At 35.6% G+C, this 14,408-nt stretch overlaps 1 protein-coding gene across 1 annotated transcript; it reads left to right on the top strand.

Annotated features, from left to right (window-relative positions):
- Nucleotides 1-492: 492 nt before the first annotated feature.
- On the top strand, nucleotides 493-9,457 carry LOC149239711 (transcription termination factor MTERF15, mitochondrial-like). The gene is made up of 2 exons (XM_089369944.1): nucleotides 493-1,637; nucleotides 8,776-9,457. The coding sequence occupies exons 1-2, from the start codon at nucleotides 640-642 to the stop codon at nucleotides 9,185-9,187; spliced, it is 1,410 nt and encodes a 469-aa protein (XP_089226070.1). The 5' UTR covers nucleotides 493-639; the 3' UTR covers nucleotides 9,188-9,457.
- Nucleotides 9,458-14,408: the final 4,951 nt, after the last annotated feature.

The raw sequence follows: 14,408 nt of genomic DNA, 5'->3' as shown, positions 1-14,408 counted from the left end.
TCTTTAAATCCATATTTACCTTTTCACATTTACCTAAAACATTTATAAAATTACTATATAAATTTTACATTAGGCTTGACAAGAAACTGCAACCCAAAAACATTTATGCCATCAAAATCACTTAAAAATCTTGCTAGTCACATCTAACTCTTAACATTGCTAAATCTTTGAATACTTAAATTAAACTATTTAAATATCAATAATGCAACACTTTTAATGACCAAGTTACTAACTATCTTTCTTTCTTTATAACTAAATTATGAAAAAAGTTGTCCATTTGTTAATTTTTTAACATAGATTTATGAGCCCTTTCGAACTGAAATCTCATAAAAGGAGTCGAAAGTGAAAACCGTTAGCAGTTTTAGTACTTAACTTTCTTTATAAATGAGCAGAATTACGAAAGAGTGGACAATTAATTGATTTTTGCAGCAACTTAAAAGTGTAAATGAATTGAAATATATGGTTATGATTATATGAAATTTATTTGCCATCTAAGGGGTTCATTCGCCATAAAACAGTCCATCCCACAGTTAAATAGATCTATTTTCCTATACAGTAATGGACTAACCCTACCGGCTCACTATCAATTTACTTAATACCTCGTCCTGATCAACTATTTTGCACAAGATACCCAATCTCATGTCTCATCGAATAGCCATGTTTTCCAATTACTTTGTTCCATCCTTCGGATCTCCTCTTCATCGCCTGGCTGCAACATTTTTCCCACCATTTCCACGGATTGTTTTGTTGAAATCATTATGGCTCTCTACATGCATTGCTGGTAATGAGAGCCCCACTAGTTACCCGGTAGCAGAGAACACATGCCCCATTTCGGATTTCTTACTCAACGAATGCGGGCTGCACCAGTCTGAGCTTTCAGGAATCCTCAAGAGAAGGCCAATCCTTGTTGGAATTAGATCCACTTCTAGAGCCCAACAAACCATTCGGTTCTTGAGAGATTCAGGACTCGCAGAAGACCGGGTAAGGAAGCTCATTACCAGTAACCCATATATTCTCACTTGCGATGCTGATCGGGTGAAATGCAGGATTGAGTGGATGAAAAAGTTGGGTCTCACTGCCCAAGACTGTGAAAATGTCTTATGTCGGGCGCCCAGATTGTTAAGCTACAGTCTAGAGAAAACTCTATGTCCTAACGTCCGGTATCTTCACAGTCTGTTCGGATCAGAGGCTTGTGTTTCCAGGGTTCTCAAATGGGCACCTCAGATTATAATGAGTAATAATATGCCTCAACTTTTGGAAAAGAAAATGAAGCATTTGGCAAGTTTTGGCCTCCTGGAAGATGAGATCAAGGAGTTCGTTAGGAGACACCCTCCTATACTAAATGTTTCCATGGTTAAGGTGCAGAAGAACATGGAGTTTTTCATGCATACTGCAGGGCTTCCTGCAAAGTTTGTTTTATCATATCCTTATTTCGTGTCTAGTTTCAGCTTGGAGCGTAGGATCAAGCCTCGCCACAAGGTGTGGAGTGCTGTTAGTGCAATGCAACCTTCCAAGCGCCCTCCTAGTCTCATTTCTGCGCTTAACTTAAGTGAGCAGAGGTTCCTCGAAGAATATGTCCATTCCAGTCCTCATGCTAGTGATTTATTTGAAATTTACAGTGGCAAACCTGCCCTCCTGTAAATGACAAGACACTATCGTTTCTGGTTTGGTCAGAGTTAGATTGTATTTCCTTTCTCTTGGTGATTGAAAGACATTAAGTACATTAACCAAGGGATCATCTGTCTGTTAAGATCTAGTGTGATGATCCCTGTTTGTTCGCCAGTAATGTTGCAAGTATCATGGATTGGCCACCCCACATTTACTTATATTTTGTAGAAGTAAATGCCCAAATCCCATGGGCGTGTGGGGACGCTTTAAATTCTTATATCTTTTATAGTCTTTACAGTGGCATGAATTGTTTGTTTTCTGATCAGCAATTAGTGTTTTATGAGTTTATACCAATTAGTTTTGCTTAGGCACTATTTAATATAGCCATGCATTTGTTGGTCACATCACACAGCCTTTAAAAACTTTATGCTCAAATGCACCTGCTATGTTAGTAGCTTGCAAGAACTAGGGTAGAAAAATGGAAAAGAAAAATGGATCGTTATACTAATTTTTGGTAACACTGAAGCTTCAAGTGCCGAATCCTTTAACAATCTCCAGCTAGGTGTAGCTTCTCTCAATTAAAAGAGTGTTTGCTTGTTTGATATATTTCCGAGGGTGAGTGCTTTTGCTTTTTCTGTTGCATTTGTAAATTGTTTTCTTTTTTCTTTAGATAGGAGAAAGCTCAATGTAAGAAAAAGATGTCTTTTTTTATTTACTAGAAAAATCTAAAACCCTTCAAATTGCCTTCAAATCAACCTTGCAATAAAGTGGTCCAAAATACTGTTGATGTTAGGCAACAGTCTCATACATATTCTCTGTTGGCTTAATGCTTGCTATCTAGGGCTGACACCAGTATGCCAATTAGTAGAATGGTTAAATCTCATAGAAATTTTCCCTCAAAAGTTGTTTTAGAGGAACCATGGACCATAACAGCCTTTGATTTCTTCTCACTGGCATATTTTTCTCCATATACAAATCTGAATGCAAACAGATATCAATAATCAAAGAGGCAATAGAGAACATATGTAAATCTGAATGCAAACAGATATCAATAACCAAAGAGGCAATAGAATTTGTGATCAGATTTTGGAAAGTTGTATTCTGTACGCTCATTAATGAAATAGATCAAACACTATAAAATCACCATGTAATATTTGACAAGTGGCTGGATTGTCAGCTCCTGAGAGGGTACTTAATGTTTACAATTTTTGTGTGCAGCATCATGTGGATGTCTAAACCTGAGTCTTTTAACTTCAATCTTCTCTCTTCTTTCTTTTCGAGCAATATGAAACAGAAAAGGAAGAAATTAAGGATGGACAAATCCTGAAAATAAATTCGAATGCTTGGTTAGGTTTTTTCATATCCCAAGAAGCGAACCACACATTTCAAGTATATTATGATAAAATACAGTGACTTGAGGAATTGAAATCAGCATGCTTTCATGGACGGGTTGTTTGCTTAATGACTTTTACATTATGGAAAACCTATGCCTGTTGAATCTTCTCATCAAAAATTAGCTTTGATGCTTGAATGTAGTCGATGCCATAGCCCAGCATGCGTTGGTGCGACAGAAAATAGCAGTTAAGAGGAAATCTGACAGATACAGGTAACAGTTCTCTGAACAGTATAATGGAAGTGAAAAGCCCCTACTTCAGATACAGGTTATAAACTTTATAGCTTCCTAAATTCTAGGTCACTAGTAACTTTTTGCTGAGGTCCACCTGCAAATGAGATAAACTATCTCACACTATCCATCACACACTCCCTTTGTATGATAAAAGTGATGTCAGTATCAATTTGCACACATGAATTGGTAGATTTCATTTCATTTGATAGTGTGTGTGGTGGACAGAGGAAATAAAGAGAGTTTTCATTTTTTTGTCCTTTTCATATTTGGCATTTAATCTGCATTTTTCTCTTGTCCTGAATCCCAACTAATTACTTGTTCATTTTTTGTCTTTCAATATTATAATTTATGGGGTTATAAAGCTTCTGCAGTTTTACTGAGAAAAGAAACGTCAACAGACTCTAAAGTCAGATCATTATCTAGTATGTGACATAGAGAAAGGCTAATAATCAAAGTTATTTCCAGCATTCCATTATGTGCAAGAAAAACCAAGAGGCAACACTGCATTTCAATATGAACGTACATCCAGAGCACCAAATGTTATGCACAAGCATCACATAGAAAGAACCTTGATGACGAGATTTTCTAGTATGAGTTGTAACATTCTCACTTATCATGTAATTTACACAATATCTATAGTTGTTGTAGGTAAAAAAAATTCTTTGATTGGAACTTGATTATCATAAAAACAATTATGTTTAAGCAAATAAGATCATATGCAGATCATTTAAATGGGTCTGCCATGAACTTGTTCAAAACAGTATCTCTGCTAGTATACAATATGTCGTCAACTACATTTATTGCCAATGCCTTATAAATAATGCATATCTATAATAAAAATATAATAAGAATCTCCAGAACAAAACCAGCACAAAACCAAGAGATATCTTTTCGAAAGATGAATACCAAGTAACTAATTGGGATAGAGCAATTTTCAACTCAACTGTAAGTAGTCCTTTGTTGACAACACCACATAATTGGGTTATGAAATCAACAGCATGAAGGAAAATTCAAGATTCTATCAAGTTCTTTTTCCAATCCCAAAAAGCATGAAAAATCAACCAAGCAACCCACGGCCAATTTCTTTAATCAGAACAACTCTGGTGCTTATAATACCTTATCTCACACAACACATGTCACAAAGAGAGGATTCAAGAGGAAGATTCTTCTTTCTCTGCTTAACATTCCCTTAGAAGTTCTCCCATTTGGTGCCCTTCAGATTGGGCTTATAACAGTTCAAATTGTTGTTCACTCCAAATTGAACTGCAACAAAATTTTTTCTTGGTTTTATGATCAGCCAAGAAGATTCTTCTTTCTCTGCTCAACATTCCCTTAGAAGTTCTGCCCTTTGGTTCCCTTCAGATTGGGCTTATAACAGTTCAAATTGTTGTTCACTCCAAATTGAACTTCAACAGAATTTTTTCTTGGTTTGTGGGTATTTTATGATCAGCCTTCTTCAAGGATTGAAGGGATATCTCTCTAATAATTTCGGCCTATCTTGCTGCACATTATTTAATTCTCATCTTCTGTACGGTTTCCTGCCTTTTTCCTCCTCACAAGATTCTAATGGTTTTCCTTAAAGGATTTTTTAGTTCCATAGTATGGCGACACTATTTTCCCAGCTTCCGCTCTATTTTCCTATTGTCTATGCTCTCCAAAACAGTCTCTTTCTATAATGTGCCCTAGTTCCAAGAATGGAGGAGCAAGTTGCTAGAATGTAGGAGGTGATTCCCTAGATGTAAAAGTTGGTTACATTCATTTCTCTTATCTTCAATATAGACCAGGCGTTATGCTTAACACCATAAAAGAATGAAGGTTAAAGTAATGATAAAGGCATATAATAATTTCCCTAGACCCCCTTATATTTCCTCTCTTGTAGTATCATAGTCCTTTTAGGTGTTCATGCTCAGTGAATCCTGGTTCTTTTGTTAATTGCAAATAACAATGTTTACAGGTACCCCAAATTACTATGGGATATGTACTTCATTGTGTGAATGCCCATGGTAATAAAATATCTATACAAAAACGTGGAAACATAATTAAATTCAAATTATTCCCAAGAGTTGAACTCGAACATTACCAACACACATTGCTAACAGCAATCGTTATTGACTTTGCACAGAGGGTCTTTTGACTTTGTGGTGAACTGTGATAGACTTCTTCCTTGATAATGTATTCTTTCAAAATTTCTCATTTAGGGTGAACATTAAGATTGTGTGGGTGTTTATTCTCATAAACTCTTATTTCTTTCATATTTCATTGCAAGTGTCAAGCAGTGATTGAGTGACTATAAATAATTGAAACTTGTTGCAAGCTTTGATTTGTTCAAGTTACAAGGTGAAAATAAGTCTACCATTTCTAAGCATTTTTCCAACTATTCTGTCTTCTGTAGTATAGTCTTGCATTTTTTCCTATTTGTTTTTACAAGAATGTTTATGCAGCTATATAACAATGTAATCTTATTACGTGTGTGCATTAAATGCAACATTATCAGCAGGGTAACTACTAGATGTAGCCACCCACCCAATCTAGTCACCCCCTACAAATAGTTCCGCCAGAATATATCTGCATGTGGATATTGTTCCACCCTTAGGAGAATTGTGTCACTGATATTGATAATAGATGTGATCTACAAGTATCAATTTGGGATAATTAAAAGATTTGGTGTGGTCTTTGACTGTTTAATTATGTAATTAGAGTGTCATATTTTGTGTTTTTGTCCATGGTGTCAAAATAATGAAGTTTCAGGGCATGTGAGGGCTTTGCTCCATGCTAATCCATGGACAGTACAAATGTAAATGTCCGTTGCTTAAATAGGACTGTAAAGTGTGTATTGTTGTGATTGTGTGTATAGATTATGCCATTATTTTCGCTGGTTTCTCATTGTATAGAACGTGCTACTATTTGAATTTTGTTGTTGTGTTGTTTAAGTCTTTTCTATGAGAAGTGGAGATCCTTTATTTTTGGTCCCCCTTATAATGATTATGAAATGCCATCAAAATTTTGTTTGCTCCCATTATAGATTAAGATGGGCAAGGAAACCTTTCTGTACAATGCTAAGGGCAAGTTTCTGGCTCATTAGTGTGGCCAACTAATCTTATTCTGGACAAATCTGTTACCTATCTCCAAATGTGTGTTGACTTACAGAGAACAAAAATTCTCATCACCCCGGAGACGATTGGTGTAATGTCTTGTAATAACCAAATTTTTTTCCCTTGGAATTATGCAGATTTAATTATATAGATGTGTGTATATGCCACATGGCCTTTATTTTTTCCTGGGTTTATAGCCATGTGGTCTAAGAAAGTAAGCACCTAGTTTCATATATTTTCTAGATTTATATACAGGATATATGTAATGTGAATGCACTTTAACGATTAATAATAGAATAGTCCATGGAAACCATTGTTAGTAGGGAGGGTCTATGATGTGATAAGAGGGGAATTGAGGGGGATTTATGTTAGGGAAATAATGTTGCCATGTGTCTTTGTTAGAAACTTGGTTATACATGGGAGGGCGGATGAATCATTGTAACGTTATTTGGATCAATATTAACCAATTTTTACTTATTATATAATTAACTAATAGAACATATGAGCAGCAGATCAAAACACAATACATGAAAAGACAAATTCAAACCACATTAACAACACAATCATAATATGATTGTGTTGTTAATGTGGTTTGAATTTGTCTTTTCATGTATTGTGTTTTGATCTGCTGCTCATATGTTCTATTAGTTAATTAATGAAAAAGTTAATTATATAATAAGTAAAAATTGGTTAATATTGATTGGTCTGGCCTTATCCCTATATGGAAGGAAGCTGATGACATTGGTCTGCCTGCCGAACTCTCTTCCACATGGAATGCGGTCAAAGCTTCTTTGCAAGCAAGCGGGATTCATCGTGGAGGGCTATGTGACCCCCTGATCTGGTCCATGTCAAATGCTTTTGTGCCATCCCGAGTTAAAGATATCTTCTCTGATATTATCTCCTCAAAGGCTCTGATCTCAGTCTCAAATTTTCCGATGGTTCTATGGAAATCGGGCTGCCCTCCTAGAATGATTTTTTTTCGCATGGCTGGTGTTCAATAATAAGAATCTGTCATGGGACAACTTGAGGAAGAGAAGCTGGCATGGTCCTAGCAGGTGTTCGATGTGCGAATCAGATGAGGAGGCTAATCTACACATGTTTTTTCAATGCAACTCCTCACAGGAAAGCTGGTATGATCTTGCCATTCTTTTTGGTTTTCCTCATATTGTCTTTGTTTATGTTCATGCAGCCTTTCAATGGTGGTGTAGTCAAAGTGAGTCAAGGCGTCCTCTTCTTGTTATTATGATCTGGTGCGCATGGAAGTGGCGGAATTATAGAATCTTCAGAGATTCCAAGATTCCCTATAAGTCCATTTTGCCCCGCATCAGCTCAATTTTTGACTCTGTTCCAAGAAAATAGGCCTAAAGTTTGGATTCCAAATGGCTATGGTTTTGTGGCTTTTGTTTTCTTTCATGATTATGATGATAGATATATGTATTCATGAGTACTGTCCTTCTCGATCTAGAATCGAGTTCTAGAAGTTTTGAATATCGGTCTGATCCTTTTCTCCACAGTCTCCATATTATGCTATGCTATTTGTCATCCTTCTTATATGATTTTTCTCAATGTTGTCTTGATATGGCTGCTCAAGTCATCCTTTTGTATCCAATCATGGTTTTTATATTGACTTAATATAATCTATGGTGCTTTTTCTTCTGAAAAAAAACAACACAATCATAATATATGAACACTGAGGATTTTAGGTGGAAACCTTTCCAGGAAAAAAACCACTAGACGCTTTGTCTTCTTAAATGTTCTTTTACAATGTACTGACACCAACCAGTATGCAAGCACCGACTTGCGAGATATGCAAGCACCCATTCACTTTTTACATGAATTTTTGTAGGCCTATACCTATAGGAGGCTTCAAGCTCACTTTTCTTCTGCAATCCACAACTTGCTAGAAGCACCTACTCCCACTTCTTACAGGGTCCAACTTGTTCTTTTTTAGGCTACTACCTAAAAGGAGACACTAATCCCTTGATACATCAAAATTTTAATATGTTGGATTACTTGGTCTTTAATTATGAATACCTACTTTTGTACTCTATCTGCCTCCTTTACCACTGTTTATCTCCTCTGTCTCACTTATGCTCCTCTTCCACTTTCTATTTCTCTCTCTTGCCATGTAAAATGTCAAATTAGGTCTCACAACAATTCCATCGACTAACCACTCTACATTACAATATCTATCTTTATATAACTCATTGGCCCTTTGTATTCCAACATAGGGATTTGAAATTGAAAAAATGTCTCTTTGTATTCCACCTATTCGTTTCACGTTCTTCCAAATATTTAAAGATCAAGTCAAGACAAATGGACTTCGAAATATTAAAAAAACTGGAGTAATATAAGCCAACAACAATGATTGCATAAGCTAATTTTTCATTAACCATGCTACAAGACACAAACATTAATTACCCACTGGTAACTTGCCGAATTATCTAGAATGAGTAATAATATGCCTCAACTTTTGGAAAAGAAAATGAAGCATTTGGCAAGTTTTGGCCTCCTGGAAGATGAGATCAAGGAGTTCGTTAGGAGACACCCTCCTATACTAAATGTTTCCATGGTTAAGGTGCAGAAGAACATGGATTTTTTCATGCATACTGCAGGGCTTCCTGCAAAGTTTGTTTTATCATATCCTTATTTCGTGTCTAGTTTCAGCTTGGAGTGTAGGATCAAGCCTCGCCACAAGGTGTGGAGTGCTGTTAGTGCAATGCAACCTTCCAAGCGCCCTCCTAGTCTCATTTCTGCGCTTAACTTAAGTGAGCAGAGGTTCCTCAAAGAATATGTCCATTCCAGTCCTCATGCTAGTGATTTATTTGAAATTTACAGTGGCAAACCTGCCCTCCTGTAAATGACAAGACACTATCGTTTCTGGTTTGGTCAGAGTTAGATTGTATTTCCTTTCTCTTGGTGATTGAAAGACATTAAGTACATTAACCAAGGGATCATCTGTCTGTTAAGATCTAGTGTGATGATCCCTGTTTGTTCGCCAGTAATGTTGCGAGTATCATGGATTGGCCACCCCACATTTACTTCTATTTTGTAGAAGTAAATGCCCAAATCCCATGGGCGTGTGGGGACGCTTTAAATTCTTATATCTTTTATAGTCTTTACAGTGGCATGAATTGTTTGTTTTCTGATCAGCCATTATTGTTTTATGAGTTTATACCAATTAGTTTTGCTTAGGCACTATTTAATATAGCCATGCATTTGTTGGTCACATCACACAGCCTTCAAAAACTTTATGCTCAAATGCACCTGCTATGTTAGTAGCTTGCAAGAACTAGGGTAGAAAAATGGAAAAGAAAAATGGATCGTTATACTAATTTTTGGTAACACTGAAGCTTCAAGTGCCGAATCCTTTAACAATCTCCAGCTACGTGTAGCTTCTCTCAATTAAAAGAGTGTTGCTTGTTTGATATATTTCCGAGGGTGAGTGCTTTTGCTTTTTCTGTTGCATTTGTAAATTGTTTTCCTTTTTCTTTAGATAGGAGAAAGCTCAATGAGAGAAAAAGATGTCTTTTTTAATTTACTAGAAAAATCTAAAACCCTTCAAATTGCCTTCAAATCAACCTTGCAATAAAGTGGTCCAAAATACTGTTGATGTTAGGCAACAGTCTCATACATATTCTCTGTTGGCTTAATGCTTGCTATCTAGGGCTGACACCAGTATGCCAATTAGTAGAATGGTTAAATCTCATAGAAATTTTCCCTCAAAAGTTGTTTTAGAGGAACCATGGACCATAACAGCCTTTGATTTCTTCTCACTGGCATATTGTTCTCCATATACAAATCTGAATGCAAACAGATATCAATAATCAAAGAGGCAATAGAGAACATATGTAAATCTGAATGCAAACAGATATCAATAACCAAAGAGGCAATAGAATTTGTGATCAGATTTTGGAAAGTTGTATTCTGTACGCTCATTAATGAAATAGATCAAACACTATAAAATCACCATGTAATATTTGACAAGTGGCTGGATTGTCAGCTCCTGAGAGGGTACTTAATGTTTACAATTTTTTTGTGCAGCATCATGTGGATGTCTAAACCTGAGTCTTTTAACTTCAATCTTCTTTCTTCTTTCTTTTCGAGCAATATGAAACAGAAAAGGAAGAAATTAAGGATGGACAAATCCTGAGAATAAATTCGAATGCTTGGTTAGGTATTTTCATATCCCAAGGAGCGAACCACACATTTCAAGTATATTATGATAAAATACAGTGACTTGAGGAATTGAAATCAGCATGCTTTCATGGACGGGTTGTTTGCTTAATGACTTTTACATTATGGAAAACCTATGCCTGTTGAATCTTCTCATCAAAAATTAGCTTTGATGCTTGAATGTAGTCAATGCCATAGCCCAGCATGCGTTGGTGCGACAGAAAATAGCAGGTAAGAGGAAATCTGACAGATACAGGTAACAGTTCTCTGAACAGTATAATGGAAGTGAAAAGCCCCTACTTCAGATACAGGTTATAAACTTTATAGCTTCTTAAATTCTAGGTCACTCCTAACTTTTTGCTGAGGTCCACCTGCAAATGAGATAAACTATCTCACACTATCCATCACACACTCCCTTTGTATGATAAAAGTGATGTCAGTATCAATTTGCACACATGAATTGGTAGATTTCATTTCATTTGATAGTGTATGTGGTGGACAGAGGAAATAAAGAGAGTTTTCATTTTTTTGTCCTTTTCATATTTGGCATTTAATCTGCATTTTTCTCTTGTCCTGAATCCCAACTAATTACTTGTTCATTTTTTGTCTTTCAATATTATAATTTATGGGGTTATAAAGCTTCTGCAGTTTTACTGAGAAAAGAAACGCCAACAGACTCTAAAGTCAGATCATTATCTAGTATGTGACATAGACAAAGGCTAATAATCAAAGTTATTTCCAGCATTCCATTATGTGCAAGAAAAACCAAGAGGCAACACTGCATTTCAATATGAACGTAAATCCAGAGCACCAAATGTTATGCACAAGCATCACATAGAAAGAACCTTGATGACGAGATTTTCTAGTATAAGTTGTAACATTCTCACTTATCATGTAATTTACACAATATCTATAGTTGTTGTAGGTAAAAAAAATTCTTTGATTGGAACTTGATTATCATAAAAACAATTATGTTTAAGCAAATAAGATCATATGCAGATCATTTAAATGGGTCTGCCATGAACTTGTTCAAAACAGTATCTCTGCTAGTATACAATATGTCGTCAACTACATTTATTGCCAATGCCTTATAAATAATGCATATCTATAATAAAAATATAATAAGAATCTCCAGAACAAAACCAGCACAAAACCAAGAGATATCTTTTCGAAAGATGAATACCAAGTAACTAATTGGGATAGAGCAATTTTCAACTCAACTGTAAGTAGTCCTTTGTTGACAACACCACATAATTGGGTTATGAAATCAACAGCATGAAGGAAAATTCAAGATTCTATCAAGTTCCTTTTCCAATCCCAAAAAGCATGAAAAATCAACCAAGCAACCCACGGCCAATTTCTTTAATCAGAACAACTCTGGTGCTTATAATACCTTATCTCACACAACACAAAGAGAGGATTCAAGAGGAGGATTCTTCTTTCTCTGCTTAACATTCCCTTAGAAGTTCTCCCGTTTGGTGCCCTTCAGATTGGGCTTATAACAGTTCAAATTGTTGTTCACTCCAAATTGAACTGCAACAAAATTTTTTCTTGGTTTTATGATCAGCCAAGAAGATTCTTCTTTCTCTGCTCAACATTCCCTTAGAAGTTCTCCCCTTTGGTTCCCTTCAGATGGGCTTATAACAGTTCAAATTGTTGTTCACTCCAAATTGAACTTCAACAGAATTTTTTCTTGGTTTGTGGGTATTTTATGATCAGCCTTCTTCAAGGATTGAAGGGATATCTCTCTAATAATTTCGGCCTATCTTGCTGCACATTATTTAATTCTCATCTTCTGTACGGTTTCCTGCCTTTTTCCTCCTCACAAGATTCTAATGGTTTTCCTTAAAGGATTTTTTAGTTCCATAGTATGGCGACACTATTTTCCCAGCTTCCGCTCTATTTTCCTATTGTCTATGCTCTCCAAAACAGTCTCTTTCTCTAATGTGCCCTAGTTCCAAGAATGGAGGAGCAAGTTGCTAGAATGTAGGAGGTGATTCCCTAGATGTAAAAGTTGGTTACATTCATTTCTCTTATCTTCAATATAGACCAGGCATTATGCTTAACACCATAAAAGAATGAAGGTTAAAGTAATGATAAAGGCATATAATAATTTCCCTAGACCCCCTTACATTTCCTCTCTTGTAGTATCATAGTCCTTTTAGATGTTCATGCTCAGTGAATCCTGGTTCTTTTGTTAATTGCAAATAACAATGTTTACAGGTACCCCAAATTACTATGGGATATGTACTTCATTGTGTGAATGCCCATGGTAATAAAATATCTATACAAAAATGTGGAAACATAATTAAATTCAAATTATCAAGAGTTGAACTCGAACATTACGAACACACATTGCTAACAGCAATCGTTATTGACTTTGCACAGAGGGTCTTTTGACTTTGTGGTGAACTGTGATAGACTTCTTCCTTGATAATGTATTCTTTCAAAATTGTTCATTTAGGGTGAACATTAAGATTGTGTGGGTGTTTATTCTCATAAACTCTTATTTCTTTCATATTTCATTGCAAGTGTCAAGCAGTGATTGAGTGACTATAAATAATTGAAACTTGTTGCAAGCTTTGATTTGTTCAAGTTACAAGGTGAAAATAAGTCTACCATTTCTAAGCATTTTTCCAACTATTCTGTCTTCTGTAGTATAGTCTTGCATTTTTCCCTATTTGTTTTTACAAGAATGTTTATGCAGCTATATAACAATGTAATCTTATTACGTGTGTGCATTAAATGCAACATTATCAGCAGGGTAACTACTAGATGTAGCCACCCACCCAATCTAGTCACCCCCTACAAATAGTTCCGCCAGAATATATCTGCATGTGGATATTGTTCCACCCTTAGGAGAATTGTGTCACTGATATTGATAATAGATGTGATCTACAAGTATCAATTTGGGATAATTAAAAGATTTGGTGTGGTCTTTGACTGTTTAATTATGTAATTAGAGTGTCATATTTTGTGTTTTTGTCCATGGTGTCAAAATAATGAAGTTTCAGGGCATGTGAGGGCTTTGCTCGATGCTAATCCATGGACAGTACACATGTAAATGTCCGTTGCTTAAATAGGACTGTAAAGTGTGTATTGTTGTGATTGTGTGTATAGATTATGCCATTATTTTCGCTGGTTTCTCATTGTATAGAACGTGCTACTATTTGAATTTTTTGTTGTTGTGTTGTTTAAGTCTTTTCTATGAGAAGTGGAGATCCTTTATTTTTGGTCCCCCTTATAACGATTATGAAATGCCCTCAAAATTTTGTTTGCTCCCATTATAGATTAAGATGGGGAAGGAAACCTTTCTGTACAATGCTAAGGGCAAGTTTCTGGTTCATTAGTGTGGCCAACTAATCTTATTCTGGACAAATCTGTTACCTATCTCCAAATGTGTGTTGACTTACAGAGAACAAAAATTCTCATCACCCCGGAGACGATTGGTGTAATGTCTTGTAATACCCAAATTTTTTTCCCTTGGAATTATGCAGATTTAATTACATAGATGTGTGTATATGCCACATGGCCTTTATTTTTTCTTGGGTTTATAGCCATGTGGTCTAAGAAAATAAGCACCTAGTTTCATATATTTTCTAGATTTATATACAGGATATATGTAATGTGAATGCACTTTAACGATTAATAATAGAATAGTCCATGGAAACCATTGTTAGTAGGGAGGGTCTATGATGTGATAAGAGGGGAATTGAGGGGGATTTATGTTAGGGAAATAATGTTGCCATGTGTCTTTGTTAGAAACTTGGTTATACTTGGGAGGGCGGATGAATCATTGTAACGTTATTTGGATCAATATTAACCAATTTTTACTTATTATATAATTAACTTTTTCATTAATTAACTAATAGAACATATGAGCAGCCGATCAAAACACAATACAT

This window comes from Pinus tabuliformis, chromosome 8 (genome assembly GCF_031772625.1).
Source record: "Pinus tabuliformis cultivar Carrire ecotype Pingquan chromosome 8, CPIR1, whole genome shotgun sequence".
NCBI lineage: Eukaryota > Viridiplantae > Streptophyta > Pinopsida > Pinales > Pinaceae > Pinus > Pinus tabuliformis.
The sequence above is the reverse complement of the archived record's forward strand: the minus strand, read 5'-3'. Positions and strand labels throughout refer to the sequence as shown.

Bases quoted from the DNA above. Each gene is read 5' to 3' on its own strand.
- LOC149239711 (XM_089369944.1), top strand. From the start codon at position 640: ATGTCTCATCGAATAGCCATGTTTTCCAATTACTTTGTTCCATCCTTC. The intron at 1,638-8,775 runs GTAAATGACAAG...CGAATTATCTAG, and splicing joins AGTGGCAAACCTGCCCTCCT to AATGAGTAATAATATGCCTC.